The 15,059-nt window shown below is 37.0% G+C and overlaps 1 protein-coding gene across 3 annotated transcripts in view; it reads right to left on the bottom strand.

The window, feature by feature from the left end:
- Nucleotides 1–15,059, bottom strand: part of TTBK2 (tau tubulin kinase 2) — a 133,602-nt gene that overhangs the window by 38,911 nt on the left and 79,632 nt on the right. For all 3 annotated transcript variants that reach the window (XM_028505502.2, XM_036032247.1, XM_036032254.1), the window contains 2 exons: nucleotides 11,113–11,205; nucleotides 10,316–10,441 (listed from right to left, as the gene is read on the bottom strand). In XM_028505502.2, the coding sequence (XP_028361303.1) occupies nucleotides 10,316–10,441; nucleotides 11,113–11,205 (219 nt within the window). The remainder of the gene's footprint in view (nucleotides 1–10,315; nucleotides 10,442–11,112; nucleotides 11,206–15,059) is intronic.

Below are 15,059 nucleotides of genomic sequence, written 5' to 3' on the forward strand. Positions count from 1 at the left end.
AGTAGCCCTGGCCAGCGGCTCCAGGACCTGAGGCAATGTGATGCAGCATGGTTGCTCAGTCAACAGTGCTGCCTGACACCAATGTCTCCTCTTTAATGTGCTGTCAGCCCCCACAGTAAACTGCATTGTAATAAGCTTCTCCATGCCTCCTAGTTAGGTCATTTGAAAAGGTAAGCAACCCCTTTTGGCCTTAATAGGACAAACAACATAAAGAAAATAGAAAGAAGTTCTATTATCACAGAAATAATGTTGAGTAGAACACAAGAATGAAGAAAAGTGAGATAATTATAAGCAAATGTAGTGTTACTGAGGTACATGTAATACCACTTAAGTTTATATAATGCTTTACAATTTACAAAACATTCCTACAGTTATTAAAATCTCAGCAACAACGTTGTAGATAGGTATTCTTTTTACCATTTCACAGACAAGAAAGGTCATACAGATGGTGAAAGGCAAAACAACAAATGAATCAGGTCTTTTAAGTGCAGTGCTATTTCCACTATAGAGGACAGAGCTAGTTAGCAGGCAAGGCAAACACAGCATATAGTTGAATCATCCTGGAAAGCCTGTTATAATGCCCATAAAGTACAAGACAGTAGTTGCACTAGGTGCAACTTATTTAGTTTTTCCTCCAGCATCGGCATAGACTTCTCTTTCTTTTCTTTTCTTTTTTTTTTTTTTTTAAGATTTTATTTATTTTTAGAGAGGGAAGGGAGGGAGATGGAGATAGAGAAACATCAATGTGCGGTTGCTGGGGGTTATGGCCTGCAACCCAAGCATGTACCCTGGCTGGGAATTGAACCTATGACACTTTGGTTCGCAGCCCGTGCTCAATCCACTGAGCTACGCCAGCCAAGGCTTAGACTTCTCTTTCTTGAAATGAATGTGAATGAAGTAAGCTGGTTGCATTTGGGGGTTATATTGAACCTCTCAAATTACTAGTCTTTTAAATACTAGAATCATGCTCAGTGCAGCCTGATTCTAGATAACTGGGCTGCTGTCAATGAGTGAAAGACCAAGGGAATACCAAGATCACCATCATCTTCATCCTAGGGCATGGCTAACTGAGCCAAAAGGCAGGCAAAAACACAGACATGTTAAAGATTTTCTATTTCCTGAATATGCAGCTGAATTCAAGCAAGTCAAATAAACAAGGAGGTTCTGCGACTACTTGTTCTATAGTTCTATCAAATACCCATTCATTGGTTCAAACATGCACTGAATGCCTACTATCCTACTTTATGTATCCTACTTTACTTATCCTACTAGGATGTAAAAGTGAACAGAGTCTTATCTTCAGAGAGTCGGCATTCAATAGAAGCAACAACCAAATTTAGATAGAATTCAATTTGACAAAGTTTTATTAAATGCCTATAGTATTGTGCTAATTTCTTGAGGAAACTGAAATAAATGTGTAAGACCATGGCTCAGGCTTTCCATTTCACAAGACAAGCAGGTTTACGAAATGCAGGCATTCCAGGCAGGGCATGCTGGGAGAAGCACTGGTAGTCCCACTTGACTGCATCTAGGGTCGAATACAGGTAAATCACACAAGTACAATGGGAAATGAAAGCAGAAAATTAAAGGGGGATAGAGCAAGAATTCATCCATCTTTCTCCATCTCTACTACTTATATCCAAGTCAAGATAATCATTGTTCCTGCCCACAAGGGAAGCCCCTATCTCCCAGCCCCCTTGGATTTAGAATTGGGCCAGTGTCAATGGGTTCTAGCCACAGGGGTATATGCTTAGTCAGGAAACCCCTAAGCAATTATCCACACCCTCTCTTCCCCTTCCTGATGACTGTAAAGGCTATGGATTATATACAGCAGTGTCAAAATATGAATGGAGCCTGGATGTTCAAGTTACTATTTAAGAGTTGCCTAGGAGAGAACCACCCAGTAACTACACTGCTTTGTGGCCCCAAAATAAATCTCTGTAATGTTAACATTCTTTTATAGTTCTTTCTTTGCAAGGCAGAGGTCAGGCTTTCTCAGTATCTCCCTAAATAGTCTCTTATTTCTCTTCTACCTCATTTGAATGCACAAAACTGCAAAAATAATCCTCTTAAAACACAAACTGGATCACAATGCTCTGTGTTTGTTAGACTTCCAAAGCTTCCTGCTATACAGAATAAAATCCAAATTCCTTAACCAGGACTACAAGGCCCTGCATCATCTAGTCTCGGCCTTTCTTTAGTTTTATCACAAACCACTTTCTCCCCTCAGTTACTATGTCTTGGCCATGTGTCTTCTTTTCATTCCTTTCTTGAATTAGAACTTCTACACATTATTTTTCTTTGTGCTTACAACATTCTTCCTCTTATTTTTGCTCTTCATGTGGCCAACACAGTCTTGCTAAAAGGGCTTGGCTTAAATGGCAGCTTTAGAAAACAACCTTCCTTAACCTTATATTTTATAGGAGCTTCTCATTTTCAGTCTCTAGCTCAAACTGTTATTTGCTTTACAAAAAGCTAGTCCCCAAAGCAAGAGGGGTTGGCTTTGGATTTCCTCTCTATCATATCCTCTGATTTTAGCAATTTTGTGGTAGTATGTGAACTGGCTAATATACACATTTTAGTTTCAGGCTCACCAGTGGTGTGTATATTTATGGGTTTCATTAGTCTTAACCTGCTAAACAATGCTTAACATAATCTGAATACTCCAATAAAGATTATTTTCAGATTTCCGGCCAAGATGGAGGCATAGAATAGACACACTGTGCTTCCTTTACACAACCAAAAGAAAGACAACAACACTTTAAAAACAAAAAACAACCAGAACTAACTGCCAGAAAAACGAATTGTATGAAGTCCAAGGAGTTAAAGAAGAAACATTCCAGACCAGAAGGAGACAGGCAGCCCAGGGAAAGAGGACTCGTGGCAAGAGGACTGGGGAGGCAAGGCGGCCGCTGGCGGACCCAGCAAGGTGGTGGGTTGCGGAGCAGAGCATGCAAGGTGGTGGAGCAGAGCATGCAAAGTGGTGGCTGGCCGGCAAGGCAGCAATGGGCAGACCCAGCAGAGCAAGCGGATTGAGGACTGCGCAAGTCCCACATTTATGTGCAGATAAACCGGGAGAAACAATTCAGGAGCAGGATGGTCTGCATGACCCAAGGCCTCAGGGTGGGGAAACAAAGCCTCAAACCACTGACTGAAAACAGCTGTGGGGGTTGAGGCAGTGAGAGAAATTCCAGGCCTCGTGAGAGAGTTCATGGGAGAGACCCACAGGGTCCTAGAACATATATAAGCCCATCCACCGGGAATCAGCATCATAAGAGCCCACTCTGCTTGTGGGTAGTGGGCGAAGTGACTGAAACAGAGCAGAGAGTGGAGCAAGCAGCACTGTTGCCTCTTGGATCCCTTCCCCACATACAGCATCACAACCCGCAACGTGGGTTGCCCTGCCCTGGTGAACACCTTAGGCTCTGATCTTCACTACGTAATAGGCATGTAACCAGCATGTGAGAGAAAAAAAAAAAATGGCCCAAACAAAGGAACAGATCAAAGCTCCAAAAAAAATACAAACTAAGCAATGAAGAGAGAGCCAACTTATCAGAGACGCACAGTTCAAAACACTGGTAATCAGGATGCTCACAGAATTGGTTGATTTTGGTCACAAATTAGATTAATAAATGCAGGCTAAAATAAGAGAAATGAAAGAAAATGCACAGGGAACCAATAGTGATAGAAAGGAAACTGGGACTCAAAACAGAGTGGACCAGAAGGAAGAAAGAAACAACCAAACAGAAAGAATGGAGAAATAAGAATTCAAAAAAACGAGGAGAAGCTGAGGAACCTCCAGGATATCTTTAAGCGTTCCAATATCTGAATTATAGGGGTACCAGAAGGGGAAGAGGTAGAACAACAGATTGAAAACTTAATTGAACAAATAATAAAGGAGAACTTCCCCAAACTGGCAAAGGAAACAGACTTCCAGGAAGTCCAAGAAGCTCAGAGAGTCCCAAAGAAGCTGGACCCAAAGAGGAACACACCAAGATACATCATGATTATATTCTCCAAGATGAAAGATAAAGAAAGAATCTTAAAAGCAGCAAGAGAAAAGGAATCAGTTACCTGCAAAGGAGTTCCCATAAGGCTATCAGTTGATTTCTCAAAAGAAACCTTACAGGCAAGAGGGGCTGAAATAAAGTATTCCAAGTCATGAAAGGCAAGGACCCACATCCAAGATTGCTCTATCCAGCAAAGCTTTCATTTAGAATGGAAGGGCAGATAAAGTGCTTCCCAGATAAGGTCAAGTCAAAGGTGTTCATCATCACCAAGCCCTTGTTATATAAAATGTTGAAGGGACTTATCTAAGAAAAAGAAGATACAAAATATGAACAGTAAAATGACAAACAAATGCACAGCTATCAACCACTGAACCTAAAAAAAACAAAAACAAAAATGAACTAATAAGCAAACAACTAGAACAGGAACAGATTCACAGAAATGGAGATCACATGGAGGATTATCAGTGGGAAGGGGTTGGAGGAAAAATAGGGGGAAAGGTACAAGAAATAAGCATAAATGGTAGGTACAAAATAGACAGGCAGAGGTTAAGAGCAGTATGGGAAGTGGAGAAGCCAAAGAACTTAACATGTGCGACCCATGGACATGAACTAAGGTAGGAATGCTGGTGGAAGGGAGGGGGTACAGGGTGGAGCAGAATAAAGGGGGGGAACAATGAGACAACTGGAATAGTATAACCAATAAAATATATTTAAAAAGATATTTTTGTGTTTTTTCTATTTTTTTTTATTTAATCATTGTTCAAGTACCGTTTCTCCCTTTTACTCCCATTCCAGCCCACCCACCCAACCCTCCCCACTTCCCTCCCATTACCACCCTCCCCCTAGTTTTTGTCCATGTGTCCTTTAAATTTGTTCCTGTAAACCCTACCCATTCTCCCCTGAAATTCCCTCTTCTTTCCCTCTGGTCACTGTCAGTCTGTCTTCTATTTCAGTGTCTTGGTTATATTTTGCTTGTTTCTTTGTTTTGTTATTTAGGCTCCTGTTAAAGGTGAGATCATAAGGTATTTGTCTCCACTGCCTGGCTTATTTAGCTTAGCATAATGCGTTCCAGCTCCATCCAAGCTGTTGCAAAGGGTAGGAGCTCCTTCTTTCTTTCTGCTGCATAGAATTCCATTGTGTAAGTGTACCAAAGCTTTTTGATCCATTCATTTACTGATGGGCATCGAGGTTGCTTCCAGCACCTAGATATTGTAAATTGTGCTGCTATGAACATCGGGGTGCAAACGTTCTCTTGTATTGGTGTTTTTAGTGTTCTTAGGATATAGTCCCAGCAGTGGAATTGCAGGGTCAGAAGGCAGATCCATTTTTAGTTTCTGAGGAAGTTCCATACTGCTTTCCATAGTGGTTGTACCAGTCTGCAGTCCCACCAACAGTGCACTAGGGTCCCCTTTTCTCCACAACCTCTCCAACGCTTGTTGTTTGTTGCTTTGTTTATGATGGCCATTCTGACTAGCGTGAAGTGGTATCTCATTGTGGTTTTCAATTTGCATCTCTCTGATAGCTAGCGATATTCAACATCGTTTCATGTGTCTTTGGATCTTCTGTATGTCCTCCTTAAGAAGTGTCTGTTCAAGTCCTATGCCCATTTTTTAATTGGGTTACTTGTCTTCTTAGAGTGGAGTCGTGTAAGTTCTTTATATATTTTGGAGATTAAACCCTTGTCTGAGGTATCATTGGCAATATGTTTCCCATACACTTGGTTCTCTTTTTATTTGATACTGTTTTCTTTAGCTGTGCAGAGCTTTTTATTTTGATGAGGTCCCATTTGTTTATTCTTTCCTTTATGTCCCTTGCTCTAGAAGACATGTCAGTAAAAAAGTTTCTGCGTGAAATATCTGAGATTTTCCTACCTACATTCTCTTCTAGGACTTTAATGGTGTCACAGTTTATATTTAAGTCTTTTATCCACCTTGAATTTATTTTTGTATAAGGTGTAAGTTGGTGCTCGAGTTTCATTTTTTTTTGCATGTAGCTGTCCAGTTCTCCCAACACCATTTGTTGAAGAGGCTATTTTTATTCCATTTTATGTTGCTGCTTCCTTTGTCAAATATTAATTGACTGTAGAGAATTGGGTTTATTTCTGAGCTCTCTGTTCTGCTCCATTGGTCTATGTGCCTGTTTTATGCCAGTATCAGGCTGTTTGATTACAGTGGCCTTGCAGTATAGTTTAGTGTCAAGTATTGTGATCCCTCCTACTTTACTCTTCTTTCTCAAAATTGCAGCAGCTATTCGGGGTCATTTATGGTTCCATATAAATTTTTGAAGTGTTTGTTCTATGTCTGTGAAATAAGCCATTGGTACTTTAGTAGGTATTGCATTGAATGTGTAAATTGCTTTGGGTAGTATGGACATTTTGATGATATTAATTCTTCCAATTCATGAACACAGTATATGTTTCCATTTGTTTGTGTCTTATTTGATTTCTTTCCTCAGTGTTATGTAGTTTTCTGAATACAGGTCTTTTACCTTTTTGGTTAGGTTTATTCCTCGGTATTTTATTTTTCTTTTTGCTATTTTAAATGGGATATTTTTCTTGATTTCTGCTTCTGCTGTTTGTTTCATTGTTGGTGTACAGAAATGCCTTTGATTTCTGGATACTGACTTTGTACCCTGCTGTTTTGCCAAATTCATTTATTAGGTCAAGCAGTTTTTTGGTGGAATCTATAGGATTTTCTATGTACACTATTATGTCATCTGCAAACAGTGACAGTTTTGTTTCCTCCTTTCCGATTTGGATGCCTTTTATTTCTTTTTCTTGTCTGATCGCTGTGGCTAAAACTTCCAGTACTATATTGAATAGAAGTGGTGAAAGTGGACAGCCTTGTCTTGTTCCTGATTATTTTTGTGTTCTTACATCAGAATTATTTGATCCTATCAACAATAATTTCAGATAATTCTTCATACAATTTTTTAGTTCTTTCACTGTATTTTCAACCTGTCGTGTTAGTATTTACCTTATAGTACTTGTTGTATTTGCAGGCACCCCTCCAAGGAAAGCAGACGGCGAACCGGAAAGAGCTTGGGCCTTTTTGAATAAGTCAGAAATGGGTTCAGATTATCACTTTTAGCACCACTAGTTTTCCCAGTTATTAGGTCTCCATAAGACAGGGGTAATAGTACTGCCCGGGTATTATTACTGTGACATTGCTGTGTGTAACAATAATGTGTAAAGGCACCAGGGGCTCTTCTTTATGCAATCTGACGCTGCTATACTAGTTTTCCATTAACAGTGACACCTACAGATGGAGTCCCGTGGTGGAAGTTAAGGTTGATAAAGATTTTCCTAGGCAGCCCTAAGAGATGTTTTTCTTTCTTAAAGCACCTTAAAAGGATTTATTTAAATTATATGGTAGCCACACTTTCACAATCACTATCTACATTTCTGAAACTGTTGGCTTAGCGCTTTTCTCACTTTTAATTTGAAATTCAGTAAGCCTTTGAACAACTCAAGGTTAGATGCACTGACTCTAACCCTGAGTCAAAATACATGTGTAATTTATGTCAGCCTTTCGCATATGCTGATTGCTAACCATTTATAAGTGGACCTGAGAGTTCAAATCCATGTTGTTCAAGGGTCAATTTATAATTAAAGATTCAGAAAAGTCCCCTTCACCCAGTTAGCCCCAATGGTCACTCTTAAATAAGTAGAGTACAATATCAAAACCAGGAAAATGACATTGGTACAATCCATAGAGCTTATTAAATTTTACCAGTTTTATATGTACTCCTGTGTGTGTGTGTAGAGATCTATGCAGTGCTACTACCTAAGGAGATTCATGGCCTAGCCCCCTTTTGTCTCTTACAGTCGCTACACTCTTTCATCATCTAATAATAAAAGCCATATGTATTAAGAAGATACCTTCTTTAATCTTGAACATATAAAAAAAATCTTGAACATAATTCTAATATTGTCACCTTTAGTTTAACAGACAAAAAATAATACTTATAGTATACAGCATATAACAGTACAGAGTGGGGCAAATGTAGGTTTACAGTTGTATGTGAAACAGTTTATTTTTGTGATATTATCCATTAATTATTCTATTATTTTCCATACAAACAACTGTAAACCTAGTTTTAAACCACCCTATATTTATTGATAAGCTTGTTGGATGTAATTTCCCAAAACACCATAATATTTCCCAAAAGCAAGTGTCAGCCTTTGTTCTATATGAGACATGCATGAAAGACTCCTGGTAGAGAGTAAAACAGCTCTTCTCTCTAGGTCTGCATCTGCTGTCACAGCGAGCAGCAGCAGGCTACTGGATGAGGTAGTGTAGTGACTGTGCGCAACTTAAGATAATTTTCTCTAGCAAGAAACTATGACTTTAAAAAGATTTATAAAATATAGACATTCAAATGAAAGTGACTCTATAAAACAGAATCATAAACATTTTGATTATAAAATATATTCACTTTGGTTTTGGCTCAGAAAATGCAAAGTTGGAGAAATATGATTTGCCCTTTGATGTAACTAAGGAAGCACTCAAACTAAATATTGATATTTTTTTGCTTGTTGCTGGAGGATGTGTGTTGTCGTTTTTACTGTAGTGGTTGTCCAATGAGGAATTTAAAATTTTGAAAAACAGTAATTAAACTCAAATTCAGAAATAAATTCCATTAAGAGCAGTGAAATTCAAAGTAGGGTAATTTTACTTAAAATGAAGACCAAACCAGACCTCTGTAAGGAAAGCAAGAGACAGAAGCTACAAAATTCAGCTCTTTTTGGAACCTGATATCAAATTGTTAATAGGCATCAGAACACACAGTCACACCAACATCTTTTTTCCAATTATTCTTCTCCCACCCACCTGGCCCTGCTCTCACTTACTGCTTATGAAAGATCAAAGAGCAAGAATTATTATTTACAGAATCTCTGAAACAAAGAAAATGTTATGCCTGCTCTCTCTCCTCCAAAAACAGGAAAATCACTATACAGTCATGCATCGGTACTCGTCAGATTCAGAACTCATCAAACCCTATACTTGTTGCATTTGACCAGAAAAAATGTTTCAGCACTCAGCACTTGTTTGGGACCCACTGCATTTCCTAGAACACATATGAGTCACGACGCTATCCTGCAAGAGAAAATGCTTCACCACTTGTCTCTTGCTTAGTACTTGTCAGTTTTGGCACTCGTTACAAGTTCCGAACAATGAGTACTGAGGTATCACTGTACGTTATGTTACTATGTGATTATACAAACAAAGGACAATGAGAACAATAATGTTAATTTAAACTAAATTAATTATAGGTCGAGGTTTCAAGCTTAGCTGGTGAATATGATAGCATTCTTAAGATTATAGACATAAGTGGAGAATGTAAAAAAAAACTGTGCTATGCTAAACTTTTAAAGTGCTAGACAAACTTAGTCAATACAACAATTATCAACACCCAAGATGGGAAACTTGGAACATTTTCCAGTTCTTCCAGAATCTAGTTTACAGGTATAATTTCATTATTTTATCGCAAGTAATGTGAACTCTCTGCATTTTAGAAAATGAATGGGTCACTGTGCTATGGGTGGTCTTAGTATTCTGACTAGGGAACACTGACACTTTAGAATATAAAACTTCCATTAACAGGCAATACAGTCCTGTCTATGTGTTGCCCTTTGTAGATAAAAATGATATACTATTATTATTATTTTTCATCTATATGTGGCTTCATTTAAGTTTTCAGTGGTAGTGAGTATTTCGCATTAAACTCGACCAAGTTTTCCCTGAGTCCAATACACTAGAATCTTCTGAAACATAGCTGGCTGGGTTAGGAATGCAATTTGTGGTAAACCTAGACAACCCTTACATGGCCTCATTAACTGATGCTCTAAGGAAATGATTCACTGACGACAGAGAAACAAAGCCAACAATCTTTACTGACTGTTGTCCCACAGCATACTGATATATTATATGCAGCCCTCAAGCCCTAGGCAGATACATTACCTAGTTGAACATTTCCTTCTGGTCAACATTAGCTATAGGATTTACATAATTTGAACTATCAGCAGTTCTATACCAGCAGGAACAATAAAGTGAATCACAGTAAGAACAATAAAAACTGTTATATGATGAACAAACCTAAAACTCTAATGAAGTATGTTTATCCAGAAGGAAGGAAACACACACACAGACACTATCATCGTCAGTTAATTTCACCACATTCCTCAGAATGTATTAAAATAGTATTATTCTAGGGACCTCCCATAGTCATTTACAACACCCTCAAAAGCTACAATAAGTGATGAATGAGAATAATTAGCCCACAGAACTCACAAAGATGATTACCTGATAGTCTGGTTTTGTAAAATAATCCAAAGAGGAGATGTGGTCCAGAAAGATGCTAAATTCTGGAGGGAGATGTTTCAACATAAGCCTGTGGTCATACCTCTCCTTAATAGAGCCTACTTGCTCCTGGGAAGAAAAGGGAAATAGAACCAAAATCAATTTCTCTTGGCAGCTACACTTAAAAGCCTCTCAGTAACAGTCTCAAGGGTATGTACTGGGGAATGAGATCATGGATAATTAAGTATAAGGCTAAAACAGAGTTCATACTAATAGCTTAATGCACACTGCTTTCAAGTTGGGGGGGAGGGTAGAAGAGAGGGACTGTAATGCAGAGTCAAAGAGTGACACAGAGTTCTACATCAGTAAATTGATAGATCCCCCAAAGAAAAAGTTGATCTTAAATCTGGTCTACGGTTCATGATCAACCCAGGTGTTTACAGTTTTATAAACACCCATTTTTCTGTATAAAACAATATAATGTGACAAATAAAATTAAGACTTTCATTGATTTATAAAAAAGGAGAAAGAGAACTAGTGAAAATAAAAACTAAGAGGAAGGACTAGAAATCAAATCAGAAGTAATAACTGTACTAAAATTAGTATCTATTCTCTGTATATACAGAAAAAGAAAAACTAATTAGATCCCTAACAGCTTATATATATTGGTTGTGATATAGTTAAAATGCTTGTAAACTTTAATTCTTACATGTAAATATATTTTCAACAAAAGTGTCTAACAAGGAGAAATTTTTATTCCTTCCCCTACCCAAAACTGACTTTCCCATTTCCAAAATTACCTTGTCCTTTATTTTTCTCCATGGCAGTTGACCAACCACAAACTCCACCAGCATGTAGAATAAGGACCAAAGGTCATCATGTCTTCCCATTTCCTTCATAAGCAAAACAAAATTCAATCACATTGTATTACCACTCCGTGTGCGTTTATTACACTAAGGCCTAACCATCATGTTTCATCCTATAATAAGGCCTACAATTTATATATATTTCCAACAAATTATCTGATAACTATATATCTACACAGCTATATAGCAATGTACATGGCAGAACAGATATACTGAAGAACCTTCTGATACAAAGAATACCCCCAAACCCAAACATGCTGGAAATATAATTAATAGCCTATTATTTAATAAATGAATTCAGTAAGAAGTAAGAGAAGGTAGCTGCTAAGGGCAGAGGGAAGGGAGGTGGGAAATTAGTATTTAGTTCACACAAAGTTACAGTGTTGCAAAGTGAAAAAGTTCTAGAACTTTGTTGCACAAAAATGTGAATATAATTAATACTACATATTGCACACTTAAAATGGTTAAGATGGTAAGTTTAATATTATGCATTTTTACCACAATTAAACAAAAAGTAAGGGAAATAGTAAGAGCCAAAATTAAAGGAAAGCTGGAAAGAAACAAACCCAGATGATGCTAAAGTTTAGGTCTGGCTGTAGTAGAGTTATCTGTCATAGGCTTTATCAACCCGAGTTTTATCAATCAGGAAGGGGACAAATATAAAAGCACTGAGCTTACACAAGACGGAAGTTGTAACTGAGCAAGTCTCCCTACCACCACCATACAGGTAGACCCTCAGAGGGCTATCTGTAGTGCAACATTTGGTATCTACATTATACTGCAATATCTTTCTGTAGAACTGAAACACTATCAAGGAATAAAGAGAGTAGTTAAAAAAGAATTTGTTACTGCAGGCCTGCCTCTCACTCAGATTTGGTGTTTAAATTTACATCACTTTTGTGGTCTAGGCAACCAATCCCAGGAATGAAGTGTTTTCTGTGTGATTCTGATGATAGATACCAATGAAAATCCTCTCAAGACAAAAATACCCTTAAATTCAAGACTTCTATGAGGCCCAGTAAATAGAAGCTCATTATGTGAAATTATAAAATACATTAGAAAATAGGCTATCATAAGTTAATGACAAGGCAAACTATAATAACAGAATTAGATACTCAAAAATTTCAGAGATACAATTATAGGATACAGAATATGAAATAAGAATGTTAAAACAAAACTGTCATGACAAAGGAACCATGTTTTATCCAAATAAACAAAAAGACTAATTAGATTTGGAAAGAGACCCCCCAAATCCAGAAATAAATAATACAATTATAAAAATTAAAACTCAATGGACAGGTTGAAAAGCTGATCAAAGAGCAGAAAAAAGAACTGATGAAATGGAAGACAGATCTAAAGAAATTATCTAGAATGCAACACAGAGACATAAAGAGCTAGAAAATTTGAGAGTGAACTTAAGAGGCATGGAGGACAGACAGAACAAAAAGGTCTAACATATGTCAATCTGCAGATACGAAAAAGAGCCAGACACACCAAGACACAACATAATTAAGTTACCTGAGATTAAAGATAAGGAGAGAATCTTAAAAGCAGCAAGAGAAAAGGAGACAGTTACCTACAAAGGAATGCCCATAAGACTATCAGTTGATTTCTCAAAAGAAACCTTACAGGCAAAAGGGGCTGGAAAGAGGTATTCCAAGTCATGAGAGACAAGGACCTACATCCAAGATTACTCTATCCAGCAAAGCTTTCATTTAGAATGGAAGGGCAGATAAAGGGCTTCCCAGATAAGATCAAATTAAAGGAGCTGATCATCACCAAGCCCTTGTTATATGAAATGTTAAAGGGACTTATCTAAGAAAAAGAAGATAAAAAATATGAACAGTAAAATGACAACAAATATGCAGCTATCAACCACAAACCTAAAAAACAAACACAAAAACGAACTAAGCAAACAACTAGAATAGGAACAGATTCACAAAATGGAGATCACATGGAGGGTTATCAGTGGGGAGGGAGAGAATGGGGGAAAAGGTACAAGGAATAAGAAGCATAAATGGTAGATACAAAATAGACAGGCAGAGGTTTAAGAACAGTACAGAAAATGGAGAAGCCAAAGAACTTATATGTACAATCCATGGACGTGAACTAAGAGGTGAGAGGGTGGGGGGAGCGGCAAGGCAGAAAAGGATAAAGGATAAAGGGGAGAAAAAAATGGAACTGTAATAGCATAATCAATAAAATATACAAAAAGAGAAAGAAAGAGAGAAAGGGGAAGGCAGCATTTAACAAAGTAATGTCTGAGAATTTTCCAGAATCACTGAGACATGAATGTTCAGACCTAAGAAGCACAACAACTCCCAAACAGAATATAAACATGTCCACACCTAGGCATATTTGAATGTAACTGCAGGACACCCAAGACAAAAAGTAAATATCAAAAGTAGGCAAAAAGTAAAAAATACAAGATAACAATTAAATGGACAATTATCTTCTCAATAGCAACCAGAAAACCAGAAAAAAAGTAAAGTAATTTCTTCAATGTACTGAGATAAAACAAGTACAAACAAAGGATTAAAATATAGGACAACAGTAAGATGAAATGAACAGAGTTCAAGTGTTCTAATGAGTCCTTGTTTGTTTGGGAATTATTTATGTTAAAAGTTTAAGGTACCAACCTCCACCCAGAAATCAAGTGTATTATACTTAGAAATTATCAAATCAGGACTGCAGAGTATGGAACAAAGAAGTATACCAGAATTATCTGGGAAATCTTTTTAAATTAGACAAGCACCTGTGAAAGTTTCACTAGTTGCATTCCCGTACCATCACATAAACTGACAATCATTGTGAAGTTGTATTAAGCATTCTACTCCCCTGGTGAGTTGGGAGCCGAAAAGATAGTGTATAGCAGGGACCACTGCTATACACTACCAAATTCCTCTTGGTTCCAAGATCACATGGATAACAAATAGTCAAATTAACAGAGTAACTTTCAGAATGCTCTGTGCTGGAGATGCTTTTAGAAGAAATCTCTACTCTTCAAATTAAAATACATATATATATAATTTTTTATATATAATCTCATATATTTTATATATTTATAATCTCTACTAGCAACTTTGGAAATGCTTACACAGCTAATATGACTTCTGAACATGTTTATGTTATCTCAAAAAGAATGTCCTATATCAAAGATCTGAAGTTGACATAAACCTTGAATAGATTTAATTGTAAAACCTAACACTTACAAAATTTTGTAAGACTATCTGGAAAATAAGAGTACTTTCTTTTCAAGGTTAGTTGCCATAAAAAAAGCTATACTGAATCAAACCAAATGAGTTAAAATGCTTGCTAGAGTGCTACCCACTGATAAAAATATTTTTCCTATTTTCAACTTACAATCACATCATAAAAAACCAAATTAACTGGAGCATAGCATATAAGACCTCAGCATACTCTTCCTAATACATTTAGCATTGGTCACATTTTCATTAAAGCAATTTTGGCTTCACAAAACAAAAATAAGCTAACAAAAGATCAGAAAAGATTTACCTTTATTTTATCAAGGAATCACTTGTTAAATTTCTCAACTCCATCCAAACAAATTCAAGGACTGAGAACCTATAAAATATTCATCTTTTCTACTCATAATTAAGGTTTAGGTTAAGGGAAAAAAAAGTCAGTAGAACAAAAGGACGAAACTAACAAAATTACCAAATTAAAAAAAGGAGGGGGGTTTTTAAAATTTTAAAGTTGTCTGCACTTCAGATATTCATGAAAACAAAAGATTTGATGGAGAAGAGTTATCACAGATTAGATGAATATTCACAAATTGATGACCCCTACAGTTCATTGGGTATTGACAGTCTGATACCCCCAAATAACCTCTAGAAATAGAATACAAATGTTTTATTTCT

Source organism: Phyllostomus discolor, chromosome 1 (genome assembly GCF_004126475.2).
Source record: "Phyllostomus discolor isolate MPI-MPIP mPhyDis1 chromosome 1, mPhyDis1.pri.v3, whole genome shotgun sequence".
NCBI classification, from domain to species: Eukaryota; Metazoa; Chordata; class Mammalia; order Chiroptera; family Phyllostomidae; genus Phyllostomus; species Phyllostomus discolor.